This window comes from Cavia porcellus, unplaced genomic scaffold (assembly GCF_034190915.1).
Source record: "Cavia porcellus strain 051 isolate PalLab524CR breed Dunkin Hartley unplaced genomic scaffold, mCavPor4.1 scaffold_22, whole genome shotgun sequence".
Taxonomy (NCBI): domain Eukaryota; kingdom Metazoa; phylum Chordata; class Mammalia; order Rodentia; family Caviidae; genus Cavia; species Cavia porcellus.
The window spans coordinates 35,312,813-35,336,493 of record NW_026947505.1 but is presented as its reverse complement, the minus strand read 5'-3'; the positions used below and the strand labels follow the sequence as shown (position 1 = coordinate 35,336,493).

The following is a 23,681-nucleotide window of genomic DNA, read 5'->3' as shown; positions in this document are numbered from 1 at the left end:
TAAGTGTTGTAGGCCCTGAATTAAGTTCTCAATTGCATTACCAGATCAGAGCAAACCCTGTGGAAGGGATGCTGCTATTATTTTATAGGTTGGGAAAACAAGGCAGATCAAGTCTGAATAATGGGCTCAGAGCTTGTAACCAGCAAGTGGTACAAACACGGTGAGACATGGGGTTTATCTGGCCGCCATCCTGAGCCTCAGCCACTGTCGGCACACCTTTAGTAGAAGCCAGTGTATAGCTCTGGGGTGCCAGTAAAAATTTAAAATGTTATTTATTCTGATCTTATTTTTTTAAGTAATGGTAAATACAGCTTTTTTTCCTCCTCTTAAAACTCTCACCTTCATAAAATAAAATGATATGAATCCTTCATTGCCCAAAATTTTAAAACATTAATGGTGTGAGAAAATAATGACTCTTTCTTGGAGAGCATTGGAACTCAAACCTAATGGCATTTAGTGTGGCCTGAAAGAAGGATTGTTTGTGGCAGGTGCTGTTAGCGAGGCACAGAGCCTGCGGCCTGATGTCGGCCCATCCTACAGATCGCCTGTGATGTTCATTTATGAGGATGGGATAGGGACCTTTCAAGGTATCATGTGCTGGAATCAGGAAAGAATCCCCCCTGTGTGGACTTGAGGACACTCGTCCCTATTCTCAGACTCTTAAAAATGACAATAAGTTGAACTCCATGCAGAACTCTTCACACATGCATGTTGGGCTAACAAATCCATATTTTCAGACAGTAAATATTTGAAACACCTGTGTACATTTTGAAACTGAAAGGAGAAAATGAAACATCTCATGATAACTAGCAGAAATTATTGGAAGAGGCAATGATTTAAAACAGTTGTACATTGTATAAACATTTCTAGCAATCTGATTACACTTGACTGAATAACAGTGTTTTTGTTTTCACAACATTACTAGAGATTTGTCTTTTTCATATTAACTGATGATTTAAATACTATGGTAAAGTAAGAAAAGTTTTTGTACTATAATGACAATTTTATTGCACATATTTGCCATAAGTGATCAGTTAAAAATGATGCTGAAATAGAATAAGACAGTAGTCAAGTCATGCAGTTTTAAGGTGAATCTCAGCTTTGCTACTTAAAAATTCTGGCTTTTGGCAGATTACCTGCTTCAGCTTATAATTAGTAATATTAATAATGCCCATACAGTATAAATTGAAATCATGTAACCCGTATGTGACTGCCTTTAAAGAGATTTCTGGTTTTACTCAGCACTTTATTGTATCTCCAATACAAAAATACAGTCTGGCACATCAGGAAGCAATAGGTATATATATATTTTTAATTTTATTTAAGGAGAAAAAGAAAAAAAGCAGAAAAAGGGTACAAGTTATACAGAATTTCAGAAAAAATAAACAGTAGGAAATCACTAGTTAATAGATTATATATTGTCATCTTAGAAATAGTTTTTCAAGTTAAAAATTAAAGCAAATAAAGTAGACATTCAAACAATGAGACTACAAACAATTCTGTTCAATGATCCAATAAAACTCAGTTATCTATCTTATACACTTAAATATACATGCAGCTACATCGTTTAGAGCACTTTCTTTTCCTCTGTTTTGTACAATGACTATCACATATTCTGGGTTTTATTACTCCCACAGTTCTTATTACTTTTTTTTTGAAGAGAGTAAAACCAAATGTGACATGACAGAACAGAGTCAGTCAAATCAAAAGGATGGACACAATATATTATGTAAAAACATAATACAAGGAGATCAACAATGGTTACCATTTTGCCTCTTGCTATCTTAAAAAAGAATTGCCTATATCATCAGTTATAATAAAATTGAACAAAACAGTAAAGAACAAGACCAATAAAACCAAAACATTAGAGATATTACAGGTCTTCAAAAGAAGATAATAGTCAACCAGAATGGGCATCATAATGAATCTTACTGTCTTCACAGTTGTTGCCTATACTTTCGAACTTGGTACTATCAAGCAAAACAGAATAGAGGAAAATCAGTCAAAACAAGATGGTGAGAGCAATACAAGGTTTCAAATCAAGTTAATAGGAAATCAAAGTGGGTTACTATAATATATCCTGCTATTTTTTATTTATTTTTCCCTTAATTAAAAGGATAAAAATAAAAAAGTAAATACTAAAATGGAGATTGAGATAAAAGAGGGCATAATAACAAACAGCACAGGTCAAAACATAACCATTTAAGCAAAATAGTGTTTCACCACAAGATAATCCTGACATAAAAGTAGTACCATAGTGTCTCTTTCCTTGAAATCTTTGAGTATAACTTCGTATACTGTAGTATCAAACATATCAAGACAATGTAAAACTGTTCAAGGGAATGGCAGTATTACAGGGTATTTAGAATCAATTAACAGAAAAGGAACAATGGTTTTTGTATAATCTCCATGTCTATAAAAGTTTTTGTTTATATTATCACATATAATAAAATCCAGTAAGATACAACATGTTAAGACTGATGGAGACAGAAGAACAAAAGCTTGATGGGACTTCAAAACAAGATGACATTAAATCAGCACTAGCTATTATGATGTCTTGTTTTCTCCAAAATAGCTGTTCCTACCATCCAACCTTCTCTGCTTCATTTCTGTTGAGCTCTTTTTCTGTCATTAGTTGTCTCTTCTTCATTTTGCTTTCTGCTCCATTCATTGTGGCCTCTCTGCCACTGTTTCTGGAATCATGGTATTTTTCTTTTTTAGAATATCCTGCAGTATTCTCTGTAGAATTGAACTGGTGGTTGCAAATTCTACTAGTTCCTCTTTATCCTGGAAGCACCTTGTTTTTCCATCAATTTCTAGGGACAGTTGTGCAGGATGTATCAATCTTGGCTGGAGGTTATTATCTTTCAAAGCTTGAATTATTTCCCCCCACGCTGTTCGTGATTTGATGGTTTGTGCCGAGAAGTCTGCTGTAATTCTGATGGGTGTTCCCTTGTAAGTGATCTGTTTCTTGTCTCTGACGGCTTTTAATATTCTGTTCTTACATTGGATTTCTGGAATTTTGATTATTATATGCCTGGGTGTAGCTCTGTTTGGGTTGTAGGTGGCTGGAGTCCTGTATGCCTCATATATCTGAGTATCTTTACATTTTGCTAAATTAGGGAAATTCTCCAGGATTATTTCTGTGAATAGCTTTTGTAGTTCGTTTGTTTATCTCCCTATTTCTTTTATGTTCTTAATTCTTAAGTTATAGATCCTCTTATCATCTTCTAGCCTTTGTATTATTGCTGTTTGTTTCTTTGTTATTTTTAAGAAGTTTTTCATTTCATGCTCCCACCTTACAAATCTGTCCTCCAGTTCAGATAATCTATCCTTAGTTTCTTTCAATATGCCAGCTTTCAATAGAGTTTTTAGTTTCCTGGTAATCTCTTTGAATCTGCTTCACATATTCTATGTTTTCTCTATTTTCTCTATCAAACAATTCTCTCCTTTTTTTCTGTTCTTCCATTCCACCATCTGTTTTTTCTTGGGCAGTGCTTAGCATTTCTCTAACTATTCTACTTATATCTTGCTTTATTTCATTAAATACTTCACTTTTGAACTCGTCTATGAGGCTCCAGAGATATCACTTTATGTCTGTTGGTGCTGTGTCTGATATTGCATGTTTTCTGCTTCATTCTCCTTTGCATTTACCTTTCCTGGATCAGTGTTCTCAGGATTGGGGACTAAGGACCCTTTCTTATTGCTCCCTTTTCCCAGATTTTTTGTTCCTTCCATACAAGCATATATAGGAGGCCCAGTTTTCTTTTTTTTCTTTGTCGGTTACAGTTTGTTTGAATCTGCCCGGCTAGGTGTTCCCACTCAGTGCAGTGTACTATAGAGACACAGACCTGTGCAGCCTCTGCTGGGCCCGCCCCTCCAGGTCAACCTACTGAAGGCTTCACTGCTAGGGTGCACCACCAGGCTTTGAGACCTGGTTTGGGCTAGCCTACTGGATCTTAGTCTGCGGCATCACCCAGGCCAAGCACTCCCCACCAATCCCACTTGAGAGGGGACTATGCAACTAAAGTCACTGCAGCGTCCTGTTCTGGCTAGTCTGCCTGGTCCCAGAATGTCCTCTGTTGGAGCCTCCTAGTCTATGGAAGGGTCCCCGTTCCTCTCACTCACCGCAAGTCGGTGCAGGGCTCCCTGCCAGTCCCGTTCTCAACTTCATTCGCCGCTTCCCACTCTTAGAAGTTTCGCTCTCAGAGGTTTCACGTCTCTCTCCCTGCTGTACCAATTCAGACACAGCAGCGGGAGCAGGAAATTCAAATCGTGGCTTCTAGTGGCATAGGTTCCAGCTTCCGTGCTGAGATTTTATCTGTTCCTGTTATAGCACTGGGATTGCATTTCCAGTTGGGTTTCTCTCAGCTTAGTTCATTCTTGGGTCAGCAGGGTATATCTCCCCTTGCTTAGGACTCCTCACACAGCACCATTCCTGGATTCTATGCTGGCAATCTCAGAGAGCCTCCGTAGCTGCTGTTATCTGTCTGCCATGTTTTCCTGGAAGTCTAGTAGGTATATTTCTGAACATCTTGTGAAAAGCAGTAAAAGAGGGCTTTAAAAAGTCATATATTACCCTGTAAAACACCAAAATGCATCCTCAGTAGCCATGCCCATTCTCTGTGGAAGACACTCTGGCCCCCCAGCCTCCCAGAATTCCTTTCATTCTTTCTTTCTACTGGGGATCAAATTCGCAACCTCGCACTTGCCAGGCAGGAGCTTCTGCCACTGAGCTAAATCCCCAGCCCTCAGCATTTCATTATCTAGGTGCTGCTTTGCCTTATACCCAGCTTCCTTGCTACCTTTTCATATCTGAAACAAGAATGTCCCTTTTTTTAGTTCATGGAGAAAGACATTGCCTTTCTTACATCTGGTGGCCTGTCTCACAGAAGTCCTACATAATCAGCTTCAATGGGCTATTACCAGTATTCACCCAGTAGGATTTTCTTCATATTATTAAACTATAAAGTACTTACTGCAATGCCTAGAACACAGGAAATTTCTTATGGGTGTTAGGTATTATACTGTATTCTCATTAGAAGTAGAAAATAATAGTATCAGTGAACTAACAATAAGTATGATGGCTGGTCTGGTTTCTTGCAGTTCTCAGAAGAACGTGTGTCGTACTATCTATTTGTGGACAACCTAAAACCTATTGAACTACTGGTTTGTTTTTCTGCACTGGTACGCTGGGGGGAATCTGGAGGTAAGAGGGCTCTGAGAAAAGGCAAACCCATTATTTCAGATCCTAAACTCGCATCATGTACAGCCTGTGGAATAGGCAATAAGATTTGAATGCCATGCATGAAGGAACTTCCTTCCTTACCAGAGTTTCCCCAGATTGAGACAAGACCACGCATGCCACTCAGCTGATGCGGTCACTCCCTGATACTGAGGACCATGCTCACTCCTACCCCTGATGGCTTTCTTGCTCACAGACATCTGTTCGCTTCCTCACTATGTCAAATCCAATTTTTCTGTTCACCTATAGTTGTCGTTACTTTTGATTCATTTAAAAACTGACTGAATGACATTCTAGTGATGCTTTCTTCTATTCCACTTTGGCTACTGCTATGGTTTGGATGTGGTTTGTTCCTTAAAGGCTTATGTGTTGGAAGCCTGGTCCCAATTATTGTGCTGGAACCCTGGTTCCCATTGTGATAATGTGGAGGTGGAGGGATTTTGAAGATGTGCGGGTTAATGGAACATAATTAGGTCACTGGAGACACTGTCCTCTGCAAGGATTAATGCTGGCCTTCCAGAGTAAGTGAGTTTTCATGAGAGTGGGTTGTTACAAAGTGAGGCCTTGTCAAGAGGCCCCTTCTGCACACAGCCCATGTGTTTCCTGCTTGTCTATCGTGATACCCACACAGCCTGATGGAGGCCTTGTCTGGAATCCACAGCATGCTGTTGGATCTCCAGGCTAAGCTAAATGAACTCTACCCATAGGCAGGAAATGGGTTACTATGTCCTCCTACATTCGTGGTTACAATGTAATGTACCTTCCTGTCTTCCTTTTCCTAATTTGTTCATTCTTCACCTGATGGTATGACTATAAAGAGACAAATAGAATGGAATTCATCTGAGTATCATTTCCTATAATTATTTACTTAAAGTAGTTTCTGTTTTTATGAATTCTTAAGATACGTCTAATACATGATATATTGTTACTGTTATTTTTATTTCCACATGAGAATTCTGCATTGCAAATGAAAACCAATGTAGTTTCACAATCAAATTTCAATATATTTTCACATTTTCTAAAGCTTTAACTAAAGACAGCCCTCGTGTGGAGCCTGGACTCCTAACAGGTGAAACGATTACTTGGAAGTCTCTGAAGCCACTCAGTTCTGTTCTGAGGATTCACACGTATGCCACCAAGGCCGCCATGGTGCAGCTGCCTGCAGGGTACTGACTTCATTTTTGCTATACTAGAATTTTTTTCAAGCCTTTCAAACTGTTGACTGACTAATAAAGAAGTAAAGAATATGGACTCTAGGATATTGTTTTCTGTTGTAATTTCACATGCCACATGTCTGTTAATCAGTTCCAAAAGTGAATAAATTGTGAAATAACATACACTGGGTACCTTTTCAGAAATTCATTTTTGTCAGTGATTCTGGGAAAATATTTGGTGAAGAATACTAAAAATTTTTTAACCTAGCAGTTTTTAAAATTAATTAAAGAATCTCATAAATATTTTTACATTTTGTGGCAAAAACCTGGATTCTATTTTTTTCCTCATAAATATTTCTACAGTCTGTAGCAAGAACCTGGATTCTGTTTAAACAATTTGAAAAACACTGTATTTTTCCCTTCAAATCTAGAGTCTTTAGCTGGTTTGTTTTTGTCAGATATTTTAATTAGGGTAAAATTGGGAAAATAATCAGATTTTCCATTTTAAAGAACACGTGTAATGGAAACATTTCCTGATTTGGTGAATAAAATTGGAGTAATAGCTAATATTTCAGGTGAAGTAAAAATTTCCCTGGATTTTTCTCTCAAGATCAATCATGCTGATTATTTGTGACCAATGAAAAACTATGGCTTTCGTGCAAAAGGGCAAGCCTATAAAAGAAAAATCCAAATGTTAAAATAATGTAAGGTGAGCACCCAGAATTTCTAGAAGATTAATGAATTTAAAACTTCACCATTATTCACATCTTCTTTAATGTCTCTGGCATGGAGAGATTCTCCCAGAATTTGAGTTACTCTGAGCAGTCAACCACGGGTGCAGCTTAGGACAGGGAATTGACAAAAGAGCTTCTCACGGCCTGTTTTCTCCACAGGCCCTAACCTATCAGCACCTATACCCTGAACATGATCTAAATGCTCAGTAACTGGGGGGCTGGGGGGTGAATGTCCCTCGTCCCAAGGATACTATAATCTGGTAGGAGAGACACAGTGAACACGTATGAAATAATCGATTTGTTAGAAAAAGACTAGGAAAGCCTTATATTCACATGATTTATTATTGTTGGGAAAAATCAAGACCAGTAGTTCACAATGTGATTACAATTTGTGAGAAGTAATTCCAGCATGTACGTGTTTGTCATTGGTCTAATTATATAATTAATATAACATAGATTTCATGATCTTGGAGTGTGTTTTTTTTAACTGAAACTTTAGAAGTATTTATTACATTTGTGTTAAAAAAAAAAAAAACAAAACAAAAGAAAGCAAGATGTGGCCATGTACTCCTGTAATCCCAGCAATCAAGAGGGTGAGGAGGATCTGAGGAGAGGCTATGGAGGATCTCTGTGAGTTCAAGGTCAGCCTGGGCTACACAGTGAGCTCAAGGGGAGCCTGAACTGCATAGCAAGACCCTGTGTTAAGAAAGAGAAAACCTAGGTTCTCATGTGGTGCTCATTCGCTGTAGGAGACACATGCTGCTCTTCACCGCGTACTCCCCCGTGGGCCACTCCATACATGTCTGCAGCATGGTGACTTTTGTCATGGGGGATGAAGATATTGTGCTACCCCACTTTGAACAGGTGAATATTCTAGCAACTGCTTTTTGCTGTGTGTTTATTTTCAAAGATTCTATTCTAGATTTTATTCCATGTTTTATTTAACTTGGGCACTTTTTAATCTTTTAAACCACTTAGTGTATTCTTCCAGAAATTCCCAAAGACATCTGTATAATGAATAGCCTAAATTCTCTAGTGACAATTATTTTTTCTCCCAAAGTTACCTTCATTCCACACTACTGAGTCCCCTTTGCACCTGTTAACGTCTCATGTGGACCTCGTGGCACCATTACCCCTTCGAGAATAAAGGATAAGGACAATGCTTTTCAGTGCCTTTTAACTTTTGGTCTCTTTCTTTCCATTCATTGCTTTGTTGGCCGAAGGAAATTGAGGTGTGTGTCTGGACTTAAGAGGGCATAGTGTGGCCCACGGAAGGTTCTGTCACGGCATCTTCTCTCTTTGTTTCTCTTGCTTATCTGCTATGACAGGGAAAATGGGCACAGCACCTTCTCTGAAGTTCTCTCTAAAGTTTGAATATGCCCTGTGTGTTGAGGTGCATTTGGGTGAAGAGTCAGACATGCCCTTTCCCACTGATTAATTCCTATATTTTCTCAACCCTAACAATGCCTCAACAAAAAGCCAAAACAAAACAAAAGAAAAACACAATACAAACAACTCTAAGTGTACTGTGGGATTCTCTTAAATCGTCCAGCAAATCCTAGGGCAATAGGATGGCTCAAGACCAACTCCTCACACTGTGTCCTCCCGGCTCAGACATACCTCACGGGCCTTTGCTTGTGGCAGCGGTGGCTGCACAAGAATCCCCAGGGCTGTTCTCTCTAGCTGTGCCATCTCTCCCCATGTCTGTTTCCTTCTGCTCAATAGAAATGGAAGGAAGGTCAGCCAGTCAATCCTGTAAGCAGATGGCTTCATTTCCTTGACTTCTCACTTGAAATTTTTATCTGGTGAAAAACTTTGAATGCAGACAGTGCACATTACCCAGCTTGTTGACTTTCCACAGAGAATTAATTCACCAGATATTTGTTTTGGTCTGTGAGCTCCGATTTCCCTGAAGCTGTCATTTCTCTTGTCTTGCAGAGATTCTTGGGCTCAAGTCCAATCCCTATTGTTCTTTTATCCTAATAAAGAATCTACCCAAGAGCAGATAAACTCAAGCTCCACAGAGTTGTAACTGATTTTTCTCAGTGCTGCCACTTGACCAGGAAACTTGTTTGGTCCTGGACTCACCTTATGGAGTAACACAACTCTCATGAAGTGTTTCTGAGGCCTTGGGATTGGAAGAGGTGCTAGAGAGTAGATACATTCAGGTGGCAAGTCAGCTGTGTCTGTTTGCCTCAGTTTCTCACTTTGCCTAGACCTCTGCACTGTTCAAAGACACTTTCTGGTCACTCCTCAGTACTGCTGCACACATCCACAGAGTACTGATTGTACTGTGGTGTCCCCAGGGAAGAAGTAAAATCACAGTTTCCCGCCAACCTCCCTCTGTCTAGGCTGCCTCTAAGCCACTCTGGTCCAGGCATCTCCATCACCACCTACCACACCCCAGCCAAGATAGTCTTCAAGCACTGCAGGGTTTTCTCAGATTAAAAAGGTAGAATTACTTCCTAAATCCTTTTCTCCTGCCCCTTTCTGTCTCCTCAGAGTCAACAGCAGTGGGAACCCACAGTCCCAGCTAGCTCAGCCTTTTGTCTTTCTGCTCTTTCTGGCTCTCTTGGTGCAATTTTCTCTGCTCCTCACTCCTCAAATCCCACACAGGCTTCCATCCTTATTTTTGTTGGAATAATTTCTAGACATCCTCCGGAAGTCAATCCAGATACTAATATTGTGGAGAAATTTACTCACCCAATATAAGGTGGGTGGTCTTCCCTTGCATTCCCACTGAGGTAGGAGCTTTTATGTCTATAGTGTCTGTAAAATACATCGGTCAGGTATGTTGTCCCTGAGTATTGTTTGAATCAACTAATCAGAGCGGATTTTCTCCTCCAGAAACTTGAGGTTTTTTTTTATAAACTTAGTTACACTTAAACATGAGGAACACTGTGATATGTACTTTGTCTTCACAGGAGAGCTACCGATTTACAGAGCAGTCTCTAGTGATTTTGAAAGCTGTTGGAAATGTGATGGTTAATTTCAAAGATAAGGCTAAACTTTCTGCAGCTCTGAAAGATCTGCAAGCAGCTCACCTCCCTGTCACTCTTCATGATAAGGAGCTTACTGCCCAGCACTTCAGGGTAAGTAGAATCTAGATTCAGTGGTCATAGGAGAAAACTCTTTATTTAAAATAATGCAGCTTATATTAGGTGTTCTCCACAATCTGCGCCTGAGAAAATATTTTGCATGGAGACAGTTTATTTGGGAAGGAACTTCAGGAAGTAAACATGAGAGAGTAAGAAAGAGAGATAAATTGGTGGAAGAATGTAAGAATGTGATTATTCCTACTCTGGGGTAATAGGGCTAAATCATCCGTGGGATCCTGATAAACTGTATAAGATATCCCTCAGGCAGCCCCACCAAAAGATGGGGGAGACTGTGGCACTTATTTACCAACTCTTTCCTCACCCAGAGATGGTTGCCATCTGAGCAGTAACTTCTTCACACTTACCATGTGTGCTGACCTAAGATGCCTGGAGCCAGGAAAGCAAAGGACCTTCTGGTGGCCCCTTGAGCATTGCTATGGTTTGTGTTCAGATGGCCCACCCAACCTCATGCAACCACGGACGTGGCTGAATCCAGCATTTGTCTAGCACTGGGACTGGTGGTACGAGTTATACTTGCTCAGGGCAGAGCTCCCATACAGTGTAAGGGCAGGCAGAAGGCGTGTCATTTTTTCTTTTTGTGTGGCATGAAAGGTGGCTCCATCATGCCACCCTGCTGCTTGGAACCAGCTTCGTATAGACTTAAACCTTCAAAATTATAAGAAATCATCTCTAATTTTGGCCATCAGGTATTTTGTCTCAACAATGAAAGAAAAGTAACTAAGACAAGGAGGAAGACTGTTTGGACTTGTCCTCTCCTCCTCTGTGGCAGTCAAGTGGACGTATGTCAGGCTCTTAAACCTTTACACTATCTACATTTTGAGCCATTTGGGAAATGTCTTAGGCACTAGTCTCCACTCACTAAACACCAGTAGAATCCAGTTGTGACAACTGGAAATGACTTCAAACATTGCCAGATCCCTCTTGGAGGAGAGGCAGTACATCTTAATTTCATGTAAACATGCAACTAAATTGTATTTAGTACATGCTTATACTAAAACTTTCTTTTCCCACAAATTCATTTTAGCTATTATTCAAATTTATTTGAATGTCGGGTGTTGTTGGGGGAAATACCTAACAATAAAATTTCTTCCCAATCTTAAAGCCCTATTTACAAAGACAGAAGTGAAAGAAAATCATTTTATTATGGAATGAACATTAAATCAGAATATGTCACACATACCAGGTAATCAGCTAATACATTGCAAAGACAGAAGATAATCTTACCCTTTTATTTTTTACTTTAATTTTTGGTGGCCCTGAGAATTGAACCTAGGGTCTTTATACTGAGATACACTCTCGGTCATTTGTATTTTTAAATTTGTGACAGGATCTGGCTACATCATTAAGTTGCCCATCATGGCTTGAATTTGCAATTGTCCTGCCTCATCCTTTCAGAGTGCTGAGATTACAAGCATGCACCACAACACTCAGTCTTTGTCATTCTTTTATATGATCAGGCAGATGCAACCATTGCATGAATGCTTTCAAGACTAGTCTGTAAGTAAAGAGACCTAATTGCATCACTTGTCACCCATAGTTCATCTGAAATTCTCTTAGCATTGGAAACAGCCATCTGTGTTACTCGGTTGGCTTTATGCAAAAGAAAAATGAGCTTCTCATACCTTCATGACAAGTAGTTTGTAACTTGGAGTAGGGTTCTCACTGACGTCAAACTCCAGTCTCTAAAGAAACTGAGAAATTAGAGTGTTATCATTCTTTATTTTATTTTAAAGAGGATAAAACCAAGGGAAACAAAATGGAATAAATCCAATCAAAATAAACCAGTATAAGTGATATGGGACTTCAAAACCTTACAAAATCAACAGCAGTTACCATCATGCCTTTTGCTGTCTTTGAAACAGCTGCAGATACCTTTGGGTATAGTAAAAATCAAATAGAAAAGAATAAAATAGAAACAAGAAAAACAAAACAATGAACGCAGTAAAGGACAACAAAACAAACCAATAGTAAATCCAAATGGCTACCGTAATATATCTTGCTATCTTTTAAACAGCTGCTCATGCCATCTGATTTAACATAATCAAACAAAACAAAAGAGAGTAAAACCTAACCCAACAAAACAATGAAAATGATGTGGTTTCCAGGTGGGGCTCCCTTCCAGGTGAGGCCTCTGCAGTCCACAAATGGCTCTGACTCACGGACATAGGCTTGGGTCTGGCTGTCCCTACTCCAACAGTGACCCACACATGGTGCTAGTTTCCAGGTGGGGATCACCTCTTTGTGAAGCCTGGTTCTCTACCTCTACAGTCCACGATGGCCTGTCATTCTTTTTTTTTTTTGTCTTTTTCGTCTTTATCGGTACCAGGGATTGAACTCACGACTGCCTGCTTGCAAGGCAGGCGCTTATGCCGCTGAGCTAAATCCCCATTTCTTTCTCTTTTTTCTTGGTGTTATAACACTTCAAGAAGGTGGTTTGCAGGACTTTAAGACTGCCCTGGGTTGTAAAACTGGCAAGAAGGTTATGGATCTTTTAAAAAAAATTACACATATTTCAAAAAGAGAAAGAACTGAAGTTTTCTGAAGTGACAATTTTAAGAAAAGGGGCAGATCTTCTCATTTTTAATTTGTATTTGCCCCTATAATGTCACATATTTTATCTCAAAACCTTACTTCTGGAGCAGTTCATCCCAAGGTTAGAGCCAGGAACTTAGGGCATAATTGGTATGAAATATTTGCTATAATTAAAGTCTAGAAGTAGCCTGACACTGCCCTCACATTAATAAACTGTCATCCCTTCTTCCATGTGTTAGCTGCTCATAAGTTCTAAAATTAAGCAAACAAATTATTAAATCACCGTATGACAGGAAAGCAATAGTCTCCAGGTCTATTACTGGCCACAGTTGGTACTCAACATCTGTCAGCATCTGTCTCCTGTCCCACTCAGCCTGGGTGTTCCTCTTCTGTAGTCACTGCTGCTAGTGACTTGTTTGTCGAGAGACCCAGAGTCCAGTTCTAATGAGTGTGACATTATGGTTGCCTTACTTTTGTGAGGCCGTAGCTGCTATTCGTTCACTGTGAAGGCCCTAAGAAGTATCCCAGAGAGTTCCAGATGAAATTGTTCCCACCTTTTTATGTAGCAGGAACCCTAGCACTCCATGAAAGTTGGAGTACTCTTGTCACTTTCTTCCCTGTTTATCCTGCAGGAAGAGGAACCCAAAGCAATCAGATGTGTATTATAGCTTAGGTTTATTGTAAGTCCTGTCATAATTACTAGTAGAAACATCCCTGGCATGACACTTCCAGGAACTAAGTCCTTCAGTCCTGCAAACTTGTGCTTGCAGGGGAAAAGTACACAGATTCTGCAAATGAGTCACTGCGAGCGAGAGATGGGGAGAGAGGAAACTTCCACATTTTGAGTCCCAGGCTTATATGTTTCAGTTATATATACACAGCACTATTCCACATTGACCCGAGATTCAACGGAAATGTACCGTAGGATGTTATCTCCAGGCTAAATTCTTACCCTGTCGTGTGCTACTCCAGTCTACCAGGGAGCTTATTCTGTCTATGGCATGTTAGGACCAATGAGACCCAGACTATCCTTAGCAGTTAAATCTTTGCAACTGAGTGATTGAAGGGAGATCAAAATATATGTTTCTATAAAAAATTACAGTAAAGAATACATTAATTCCCATCAAAATACTATTTCTTGTTTCCTCTATTTACTCCATTATTCTGCCACTTCCGGAAGCAGTTTTGGGAATCCTCTTTTGTGAGCAACTTTAAAAGCAGTGATAAGAACATGGTGACTGCTGCCACCAAGTGCCATCCAGTGGAAAGACAGGCTTGTAAAGGCATTACAATGTGTCCTGTCCCGTCATTCATTGGATCTGGCATTGAGGAGGCCATACAGAGCCACCATCCGTGCTGCAAAGATTACTCTGTGCACAGGCCTACCTGGCTAGCCCTGATTTAATATACAAATCAGGTCTTTGCGCACTTAACACAAAAGGGAGTTATTTTGATAGCAAAACATTTCAATTTCATATTTGGTAACTACACAGCTATGTGACATATGATGTAAAACTTTTGTCTAAATAAGACTAAAAAAACCTTTCTCAATATAAGTACTCCTATGTATTAAGAAAGTGATAAAAATAAGCAACATAATGTTTTCTTTTTAGCACATTAAATATTATGTTTTGCAACATAGTATCTTCTAATCAATGACATATGATATTTAACTTGCTTAAGCACAAAAATCATACATTTTATTGAACTTTGTTCAATTTAACACACTATTTTGAGTGTGTATTGTGAACATCACTGTAATAATTAAATTTTATTAAAATTAACCAAGTTATAGTTTTGATCTTTTACTGGATGAATGAGATTTGAAAGTCTTTTGTTAAATATATGTGAAAAAATTTTAATTTTATATTTTATTTTTAGAGTATTTACATTTTCTGAGGAACTCTTTGGCCAGATTATGATTTTTCTTAGATTTAAAAAATAAGTGCCTTCTATCTTTTTTCAGGTTTTTCATGTTTCTTTATGGCGTTTAATGAAAAAAGCTCAACTAGCAAAGCTTTCTTCAAGCTTCAAATTTGCATTCCGGGCTCTGGTTTTGGATGTGGAAACTCTTGATCTCATCTCAGAGGATGCTTCTATAGGTATTAATCAAATAAAAATATTTAACCAAGGAATGTCTAGCCTTGTGTAGGGTACATAATTTGAGATGTGTGAGCATAAACGTTTTCCCTGCATGGATGGTCATGCAATTTGAGTTATGCTCTGGGAAGCTCATGGAGTCCAGGGAGTTGCTGAATTTCCCTCCTCAGCGCTCATTCATACTTTGGAGGAGCCCAGGACTTCCTCATTTTAGTCCTAACCTTAAGAAATGCGATAGTCACTGGCCTATGTGTGACTTGAGGGAGTCTAGGAAGATCCTCCAGCCCACGTGGCCCTATTCTTGCCACCCTTTTCTGTGTTCCGTCCCTGTTCCCACCATGGTAATGGTTTCTTTCAGTTCTCTGGAAAGCTTTGCCTGTTTTCACAGAAGAATCCAAAAGAGTCACTTGGTGTCGCTCTTCATGTATTTCTCTTTTTCAGAAAGTTTACTTTAAAGACCTGCCTGTAATCCCAGTACTCTGGGAAGGTGAGGCAGGAGGATCACACATTCAAGCCCAGCACGGGCAACTTAGCTACTGAGTAAGAGCCTGTCTCAAAACTTAAAAAGGCTGAGAATATAGCTCCGTGTGAAGGCCCTGGGTTCTGTCCTTGATCCTCCCCGCTAAGTTAAATATAATGGTAAATCTACCACTGTAGCATTTGGTATGTTGGAGGGCTTTACTAACCAGTCATAGAAACTTGGAGGAAAGAACTAAATATAACTCAATCTAGAGTTCGTGTTTTTTTCTTTCCAGCCGAATGGGGAGACATTAAATATCCCACATCAACAAAGGAGAAAGAGTGTCCTCCTGAGGAAGTATCAGCGGCAATTAAAATTCAAACCAGGTGGAGAGGGATGTATGTTAGGCTCCTTATGAAAGCCAGAACACCAGGTATAACTTCACATTTATAAAATAACATATGTGTATACGAATGTAGAGTTGTTTATTTGTATAACTGAAAAGTATTTTAAAGCATCCCGTTTTATGGATCAGCTAATACATCTTTATTCTATAAATCCTGAAATTTTTTCAGGTCAGGAAGCATGTCCATACTCATTCTCTCGGCTGGGCAGAGTGGCACACACTTGTAATCCCAGCACTCTGGGAGGCTGAGGTAGGAGGCTCCAGCCTGGGCAGTTTAGCAACTTAGTAAGACCCTGTCTCAAATAAAAAGAAAAACATTTTAAAGTGTGAGGTATAAAGCTCAGTGTGAAGGCCTGAGATCTGTCCTCAATATCACATAAGGAAGAATGGAAGAAAAAGGAAAGGAAAAGAAAGGAGGAAGGAAGGAAGGAGGGAGGGAAGAAAGAAAAAAAATAGAAAAAAGATTAAATAAATAAATCCCAAAAACCTCATTTTTTGTTTCCAGAATTTAGCCATGGTGTGTGGCATATACTAATTACATCATAAATACTTGCTAAAAGAATGCATGAATAGATGAATGACCCAGGGAATGTTGTTTTCCCGATCTGTCATGAGTTCTTTTCAAACAAGGAGCTGTTTTTTTCTTTGTGAATTCCCAGTGCCTAGCAGTACGCAGCATTAGTAAACTTTAGTGAAATCACAAATTTTCTTTTATACCATTATATGCTGAATTTCAATGAAGTCAATGAATGGACTGAGCAGATGAACCAGTGATAAAGAGCCCTCCATTTATGTGCATGGTGACATACATTTAGAAAGCATCAATGCTTTTACATGTGTTCTCAGATTTATTAAATCAAATATATTTATGTATACAAAATGAAATTTTCATGAAAATGTGTTTCACTGATTTAAAATATAAGAATAGATGCAAAAATTCAGTCATTTTCACTCTGCAGTTCCAGCAGACCTTTTCATAGAAAAAGAATTATCTCCAGTAGAATTCAAGTATTTTGAAAGATGTTGTAAATATACCTCTCTTTGAAACATTTAATAACAACCGTCAAAATGTTCATCCAAGCAGACATAAAAACTGCATACATTAAAGGTTAAAAAATACATTTCTGAGCCCTGCCACCATGAGTACACCAGCCACCATTGGGGGATGCTTCTTACCGTAACAGCTCAGGTCCAGAGGCAGCAGCTAGCTCTGGCCCCATGCATACCAGCTGCCATCTGGGATGCTTCCTGTTAGTAACCAGCACAGGCTGGGAAAAGCAGCTGCCAGCCCTGCACCAGAGGACCCAATGGCCACCACTGTATGTATGTAACCAGCATTGGCCAACAGAACCAGCCAGTCACACTTCAGAGAAATTATAGCCAATGCGGGAAGTGTCTGGGACCCCACTTTCAGAAGAACCCAGGAAAAAGTCAAGACAAAGAAGCAACAGGCAGTGTCTGGCCTCCAACCCATGCGAGCAAGTCCAGGAGATGTAATACAGGAGAGATGGGGAGTCAGACACCTGAAGTTTCTGAAGTGATGGCAACGGAAATAAAGAAACAGCTTCATAAGGCTATTAAAGAAATTACAACAGCAGGAATGTTATCTCAGGTAAAAGAAGAAATGAAAAACATAAAAGAATTGCTGAGCATCTCTAAAGAAGATGTAGATAAAAAATAGAGGAGCATAGGAAAATGAAAACCTTGAATGAACAACATAAGGAAGATTTAGAATGTATGAAACAGAGTCAAAGAGATATCCAGGAAATTAAAAACTCCATTGAAAGCAGGCAAAACTGCTTGAAAGAAACGAAAGATAAACCTTCAGATCTTGAAGACAGGTTTGCAGCTAGCAATTCCAAATGGAAAGAGCTCTTAAAAATAACAAGGAATCAGGAAATAACAATTGAATGGCTGCAAGATGACACAAAGAAAAATAATTTAAGAATAATAGGTATCAGCGAAAAATCAGGGGTCAACACAAATGACATTAAAAGTCTGTGTACAGAAGTAATAGCAGAAAACTTCCCAAACATGGGAAAAGTATGTGACATTCAGCTAAGTGAGGCATATAGTTCTCTTAAGTAGCCATAACCAAAATCAACTTATATCTAGACATATAATAATCAAGATCCCAGAAATGTAGCAAAAGAACAGGATAGTAAAGGCTGTTAGAGAAAAGAAACAGATCACCTACAAAGGAAAATCCATCAGAATCATGACAGACTATTCCACACAAACCATCAAGTCAAGAAGAGTTTGGAGTAAAGTATTGCAAGTCCAGAAAGAAAACAACTTCCAGCCCAGATTAATTTATTCTGAGAAATTGTCTTTCAAAATTAATGGAGAAATGGGGTACTTCCACAACAACAACAAAAAAACAAACTGAAGGAACCAACCAAACCAACCCTATAAAAAATACAGGACGTTCTAGCGAGAGAGGAAAATGATCACGATTCCAGGAGCAGCAGTAGAGGGTGATTGTCAAGTGGGGCAAGCAATTGAATGGAGGGGAAAGTAGGCAGCCAATGACAGGAAAATAGCAAGGCTGCGACGAGCCCGTGCGTGTTGGCCATAACCATTAAAGTAGATGGCTTCAGTTCACCAATAAAAGGAAATACAGGCAAAGTGGATCAGAAGACAAGATCCATCAATGCTTTATACAAGAAACACATTTAACTAGAAAGGAAATTCATAGACTGAAAAGTCAAAGGAGAGAAAACAATGCTCTATGTGACAGAGCACCAGAAAAAGGTAAGGGTAGCTTGCCCATCAACTGCAGAATGGATAAGAAAGATATGGCATTTTTATACAAGGGAGAGCTACTCAGGTATAAAGAAGGATAACCTCAAGGCTCTTATAGGTAAATGAGTACAACTTGAGATCCCTCTCATGAATGAAATGGTCCAGAGTCCCATGGATGGACATCATCCCTCTAGTATAAAGACTGAAGGAGTTAGTGGGATCCAAAATGCACAATAGATATTGTGCAAGTGAAAGGGGAAGAAATGTCTAAAAAGGAAAGACAGTAACCGTTGTTAATCTATTATCTTGTTTGGGAGTCCTGTGTTGTTTTCATTGTTCTGCTATGTTTGGCTTTATTGTTTCATTTTACTTGATATTATTATATTTGGTGGCATGGGTAGCTATTTCAAAGATAACAAGTTACATTATGGAGCCATTATTGATTTCCTATTATCTGGTTTTGAAGCGCTGTATTGTTTTCATTGTTTTGTTTCGATCAATTTTATTCTAAATTTTTTGTGTGACTTTTTATGTCCGATGGTGTAGGCCTCTGCTTTGAAAATCACAAAAGGCATTATAGTAGCCATTGTTGTTTTCCTCTTATCTTGTTTTGAAATTATGTATTTCTTACATTATTTTGTTTTGATTGGTTTTATTCTCTTATGTTTCATTTGATTTTATTATATCTGATGAAATGGGCAACTGTTTTGAAGACAACAAGAGGCATAATAGTTGTAACCATCATTGATTTCCTTTTATCTTGTTTTGAAGTCGTCACATTCATTGTTTTGTTCTGATTGACTCTGTTCCATTTTATTTCATTTGATTTTACTAAAAAAACTACATTTCCTACTTTTGTGATAAGAAAGTACTATAACTGCCTGATCTTAAATTTTTTTCTATTGGACCGAATTTATCAGACCGAATGTATGACTAATGTACTTTAGTGTTTGTCCATATATATTTTAAAATAATATTCACACAATGATTTTATTTATTATTTAGAGTCTGAAAAACTTCAGTAACTTACTACAATTAATAATATTTGCATTTCTTTCACTCAACATGTATTTATTGAATTAATCTTGTGTGTGAAGCATTGTTCTTGATTTTCGGTGCAACAGAGTTTCTGTTGTGATGAATTTTATGTTCCAGTTGAAGTAAGTATATACTAGATAAGTAAATAAATTGTGGTATCAGTTTCAGATACTGATAAACTCTATGAAAAAGTTAAGATAGGGTAATTAGTAAAAGGATGTCAGTTTCCAATATTTCAGTTTTGAAGTGCTTACTATGGATTGCATTTTTCTTGTCAGAATGTCTAGTTTTCAGCCATTTGTCCATAACTCAGAAAAATTGCCTGGATTACTTTTTCCTGAGATAAATTTTTTCATAAGAATTTTTTGGCATGACAGAAAGTCTCCATGTAAAGATTATTTGATAAGTATCTTAAATTATATCAAAAAACATTTTATGATTTTTTAAACTAAAAGTGAAGGAGAGTAGCATAATATGGTGAGCAAAACTCTTGATAGAAGACTTATAGTTGTATGTTTGAAACCTGATTTTTCTGCTCATCACGCCTATTAATTTGAACCCATCCTACTTGTGAGATTCAAATTCTTCATTCTGCAAAATGAAGGCCATAAATGACGATCTTTTTATGTTACTTTTAGGCACAAAGGAAAATCTCAGTGTTGCAGATGCTCTTCAGAAAATTTGGGCAATATTGGAACTGAATTTAGAACAATATGCACTGTCTCTGTTAAGGTAAAGTAGTACAGAGATATTTCCTCTTCACAGTCTGTGGGTGTCCTTAAAAGTCCAGTTCAAGGGCTACTGTTATTTGTTGCATTGTTTCTGATCACTGCAACTAGAACCACATTGTCACTATTGACATTTTACCTAACGTATTTCTATAATACTTACTACATTTTGTTTGTGCCTTAATTGTGCGTTTCCAAAATTATAAATAGAAACCATATGAAAGGCTAAGAAGTTTTCTAAAGTCTATGGTGCTAAGAAGACAGAATTGTAGTTTAGGATCTGCAGAAAGAGACCCCAGTAAACAATGTGATCAGATAAAACCATAGAAGTCAGCAGGAACAGCAGAAACAGATTAAGTCATAGATAAACTTCATTCAAGATACAAACCACATCCAAGATGTAGGATAGTCTGAACACTACGAGAAAAATTATAGAGAAAATATGTAAATCATGAGAGATGCAGATAGTTTGTAATTGCCCAAGAAAATAAAGAATGAAGAAAAGAATAACTGAAGAGAAAAATTTAATTAATAAAATATAGTCAAATGGAAAAATTGAGAGTGAGTTTAACAGCAGATTAGACAGAATAAAAGAAGAGATTCGTGCACTGAGAGACAAGACAATAAAAAGTATTTCAAATGAGCACGTGGGGGAAGTGAGTAGCATAACAGGCCTGGTGTGTATGTAACTAGAGTCCCAGAGTGTTAAAAAATATAAATGAGAGCTCTCCAAAGTGATGTAAAACATGCACTGATACTTTGAAGGAATTCTGCCTGTCCCATGTAGAAAAGACATTGGAAGATACGTAAATCTCAAGGCAGTCTAACTGTTGAAAACCAAAGACCACAGGAAAAGTCTCGAGCATCCAGAGAAGTAAGGCATTTGCTGTGGAAGGACAGCCAGACTAGTAGGTCTGAGAAGGGACAAATTATTGACAGTAGTAGCTCACAATTTCAGGGTAGGGTAAAAACTTTTTAAATTTCTACTGTTAATCAGAAACAAGTATAATGATTTAGTTGAGACTATATTAGGATAAAGATGCATAATGCATTCTTTATCATGATGCAGTTTGTCTTAAATTCACTAAGATGATTAATTATCCATGTTCTTGAGAATATAAAGAGAAAACAGTTCCAAAGTCACAACCAACACTTGACAAGGACAGTTCAAAAATGAAATTGCAGACAAACTATTCTCTGAAACACAGATGCAAAAATTATTAGCAACTCAAAATTGAAATCGTCTAGGAGGATAGTACCTCCCCACTGAGTGTGTAGTCCCACTCCCCAGACATATGGCAGATTAGACACTTAGATTTAGCACATTAATAAGAAAAAGAGTCAAAATATTTCATTGTATGAGTACATTCAGAAAACTATTTAATAAAAGTTAAAACACATTCAAAATTGAAAATAGTTTTTAGCAAATTAAAATTTAAACTGGCATCAATATATTAAGGTAGCTAGTATTTTATAAGATAAAAAGTTAGAGACCCTATTGTAAGTATGATTAACAGTGAAATTTTTGAAAGCTTTTTTCCTGCTTATGGGAATGAGGCAAAGTTCCCTGCCCAACCACTTCCATTCTAGGTAATCCTAAAATTCCAAGAAGGGCAGTAAACCAAAGCAAAAGCAACAAGGATTTGAAAGAAGGCAAAATAATCTCTCCACTGTTAACAGATGATGTGATAATCTGTATGAAATGACAAAAAGGCTACATAAAGATATGGATACAAGACCAATATAAAATTAAAACAAAATTTCTACTTACAAACAAAAAAATACAAAATTATGTATAAATTTATAAAGTTAATAAGGCTAAAATTAATGAAAAAGTCTATAATGAACCAAATACAAAAATTCTAACTCAGGACGCAGTCTGACTCTGCACTTGTCCAGCTCGGGGATGAACGGCTCGTGCCCTCATCCTCAGTGCTCCTTGGGTGCTGTTATACCTGAGCACTCTAGCTGGATTGACTTCTGCTCTAAAATGAGTTTTCTACATTAGCCTAAAAGTCCACAGGTATGAACACACAAAGAGCACAAACCCCTGTTTCCAATTTGCTTGTATGCTTTTGGGACTTTCATGGAAAGACCTCTGGTTTCAAATCCAACACCTCGCAGGTGAGTTCCCCTATTATGGACTTGGATCAAACAAAATGTGACTGAATTAAGATTAAATCTTAATTATAGCTGAAGCTTCCAACTTGGTCAGAGATGTCTCTCTGGGTCAATACACATGACAGGTGAATATTGATGGCCCTATTTTTACTAGGATTTCTTGAATTATATGAAATCACACACACTGTTTGAAGGGAATCAGGACAGTTTGCAAAGGCTTTTAGTCTCACCCTTATTTTAGAATGGTGGGAGATTCAGTTGCGATTTCCTGCATGACCTGCTTGATCCTTGGGCTAGCTCAGCTGTTGTCTTAGTGTTATCTTCATCAGCCCGGTGTGCCTTACTCAGTGCTCAGTAATGAAGACCACCACATTGCAGTTATTACTCAGAGTGATCATGGCATTCATCATTCAAACTGGAAAGCTCTGACAAGGAAAATGGAGAATTTATTAATATGTGTACCAGGACTATAGGCATAAATCAGTTCTGCCTCAGGCAAACCAGACACAGTTACACGACCATTCAGTGTTGTCAACATTTTAAAAGGCTTAAAAAAAAAAACCCTCCAAATATAACCCTGTTAATTTCCTCCCACCACTAAAGACCAGTGATCAAATGGAACCTGTGAATTCCGTCCTCCATGAGGACCTCCATTTTACTTTCTGTTAACAACCAATGTGACCATCTGCTTTCTGGAATTCAAGAACACTTCCATCTCTGTCTTGACCTCTAATGGGAAACCATTTGCTGCCATAATGGGTTCTATCCCAGTTAAATGCTGAGGCACTATATAAAAGACTGTATTTTTGGTCTTGATTCTGGAGGGCTGGAAGGATGGAAGAATCAGTCACTTCCATCCTGCTTTGAAATATGCCACAATCTTCCAGGAAACAAACAGGAAGAAGTTTCAACTTACAATTTTTTTAACCAGTTGCAATTTTTTCGGCAGTTGCATGGATCACTCCCTCATACATTAGAAATAATGCAGAAGGAAAATAGAACTCTCCTTTTTTCCATGGCCTTAGTCTTTTAAAATGTATTTTTCCAACCCATCCCTTACATTCAGTTGCATCCTAGATGCTATTCTTTACCTCAACTTTAGTCAATTAATTGCTTTGATCCAATTTTATTACTGGTTATCCTATTTCTATATTTCTAAACTTTCTAGCTTAAACTTGTGAGCTTTGATTATTCCTTTGATTGTGAATTATGTACTCCTTTGATTAAGAATTTCAGATAACTTAGACAACTTTCAAGAGTTTTTTCACTGATCATTGATATTGAATTTATTTTTACATA

At 38.0% G+C, this 23,681-nt stretch overlaps 1 protein-coding gene across 8 annotated transcripts in view; it reads left to right on the top strand.

Annotated features, from left to right (window-relative positions):
- Adgb (androglobin) overlaps positions 1-23,681 on the top strand; it is a 119,172-nt gene that overhangs the window by 59,481 nt on the left and 36,010 nt on the right. For all 8 annotated transcript variants that reach the window (XR_010041956.1, XM_063233039.1, XM_063233038.1 and 5 more), the window contains 7 exons: positions 5,107-5,209; positions 6,270-6,411; positions 7,883-7,997; positions 10,058-10,225; positions 14,751-14,886; positions 15,640-15,777; positions 20,172-20,265. Coding sequence is in view for 7 of the 8 variants with exons in the window: in XM_063233039.1 (XP_063089109.1) it covers positions 5,107-5,209; positions 6,270-6,411; positions 7,883-7,997; positions 10,058-10,225; positions 14,751-14,886; positions 15,640-15,777; positions 20,172-20,265 (896 nt within the window). In the remaining variant the exon portion in view is untranslated. The remainder of the gene's footprint in view (positions 1-5,106; positions 5,210-6,269; positions 6,412-7,882; positions 7,998-10,057; positions 10,226-14,750; positions 14,887-15,639; positions 15,778-20,171; positions 20,266-23,681) is intronic.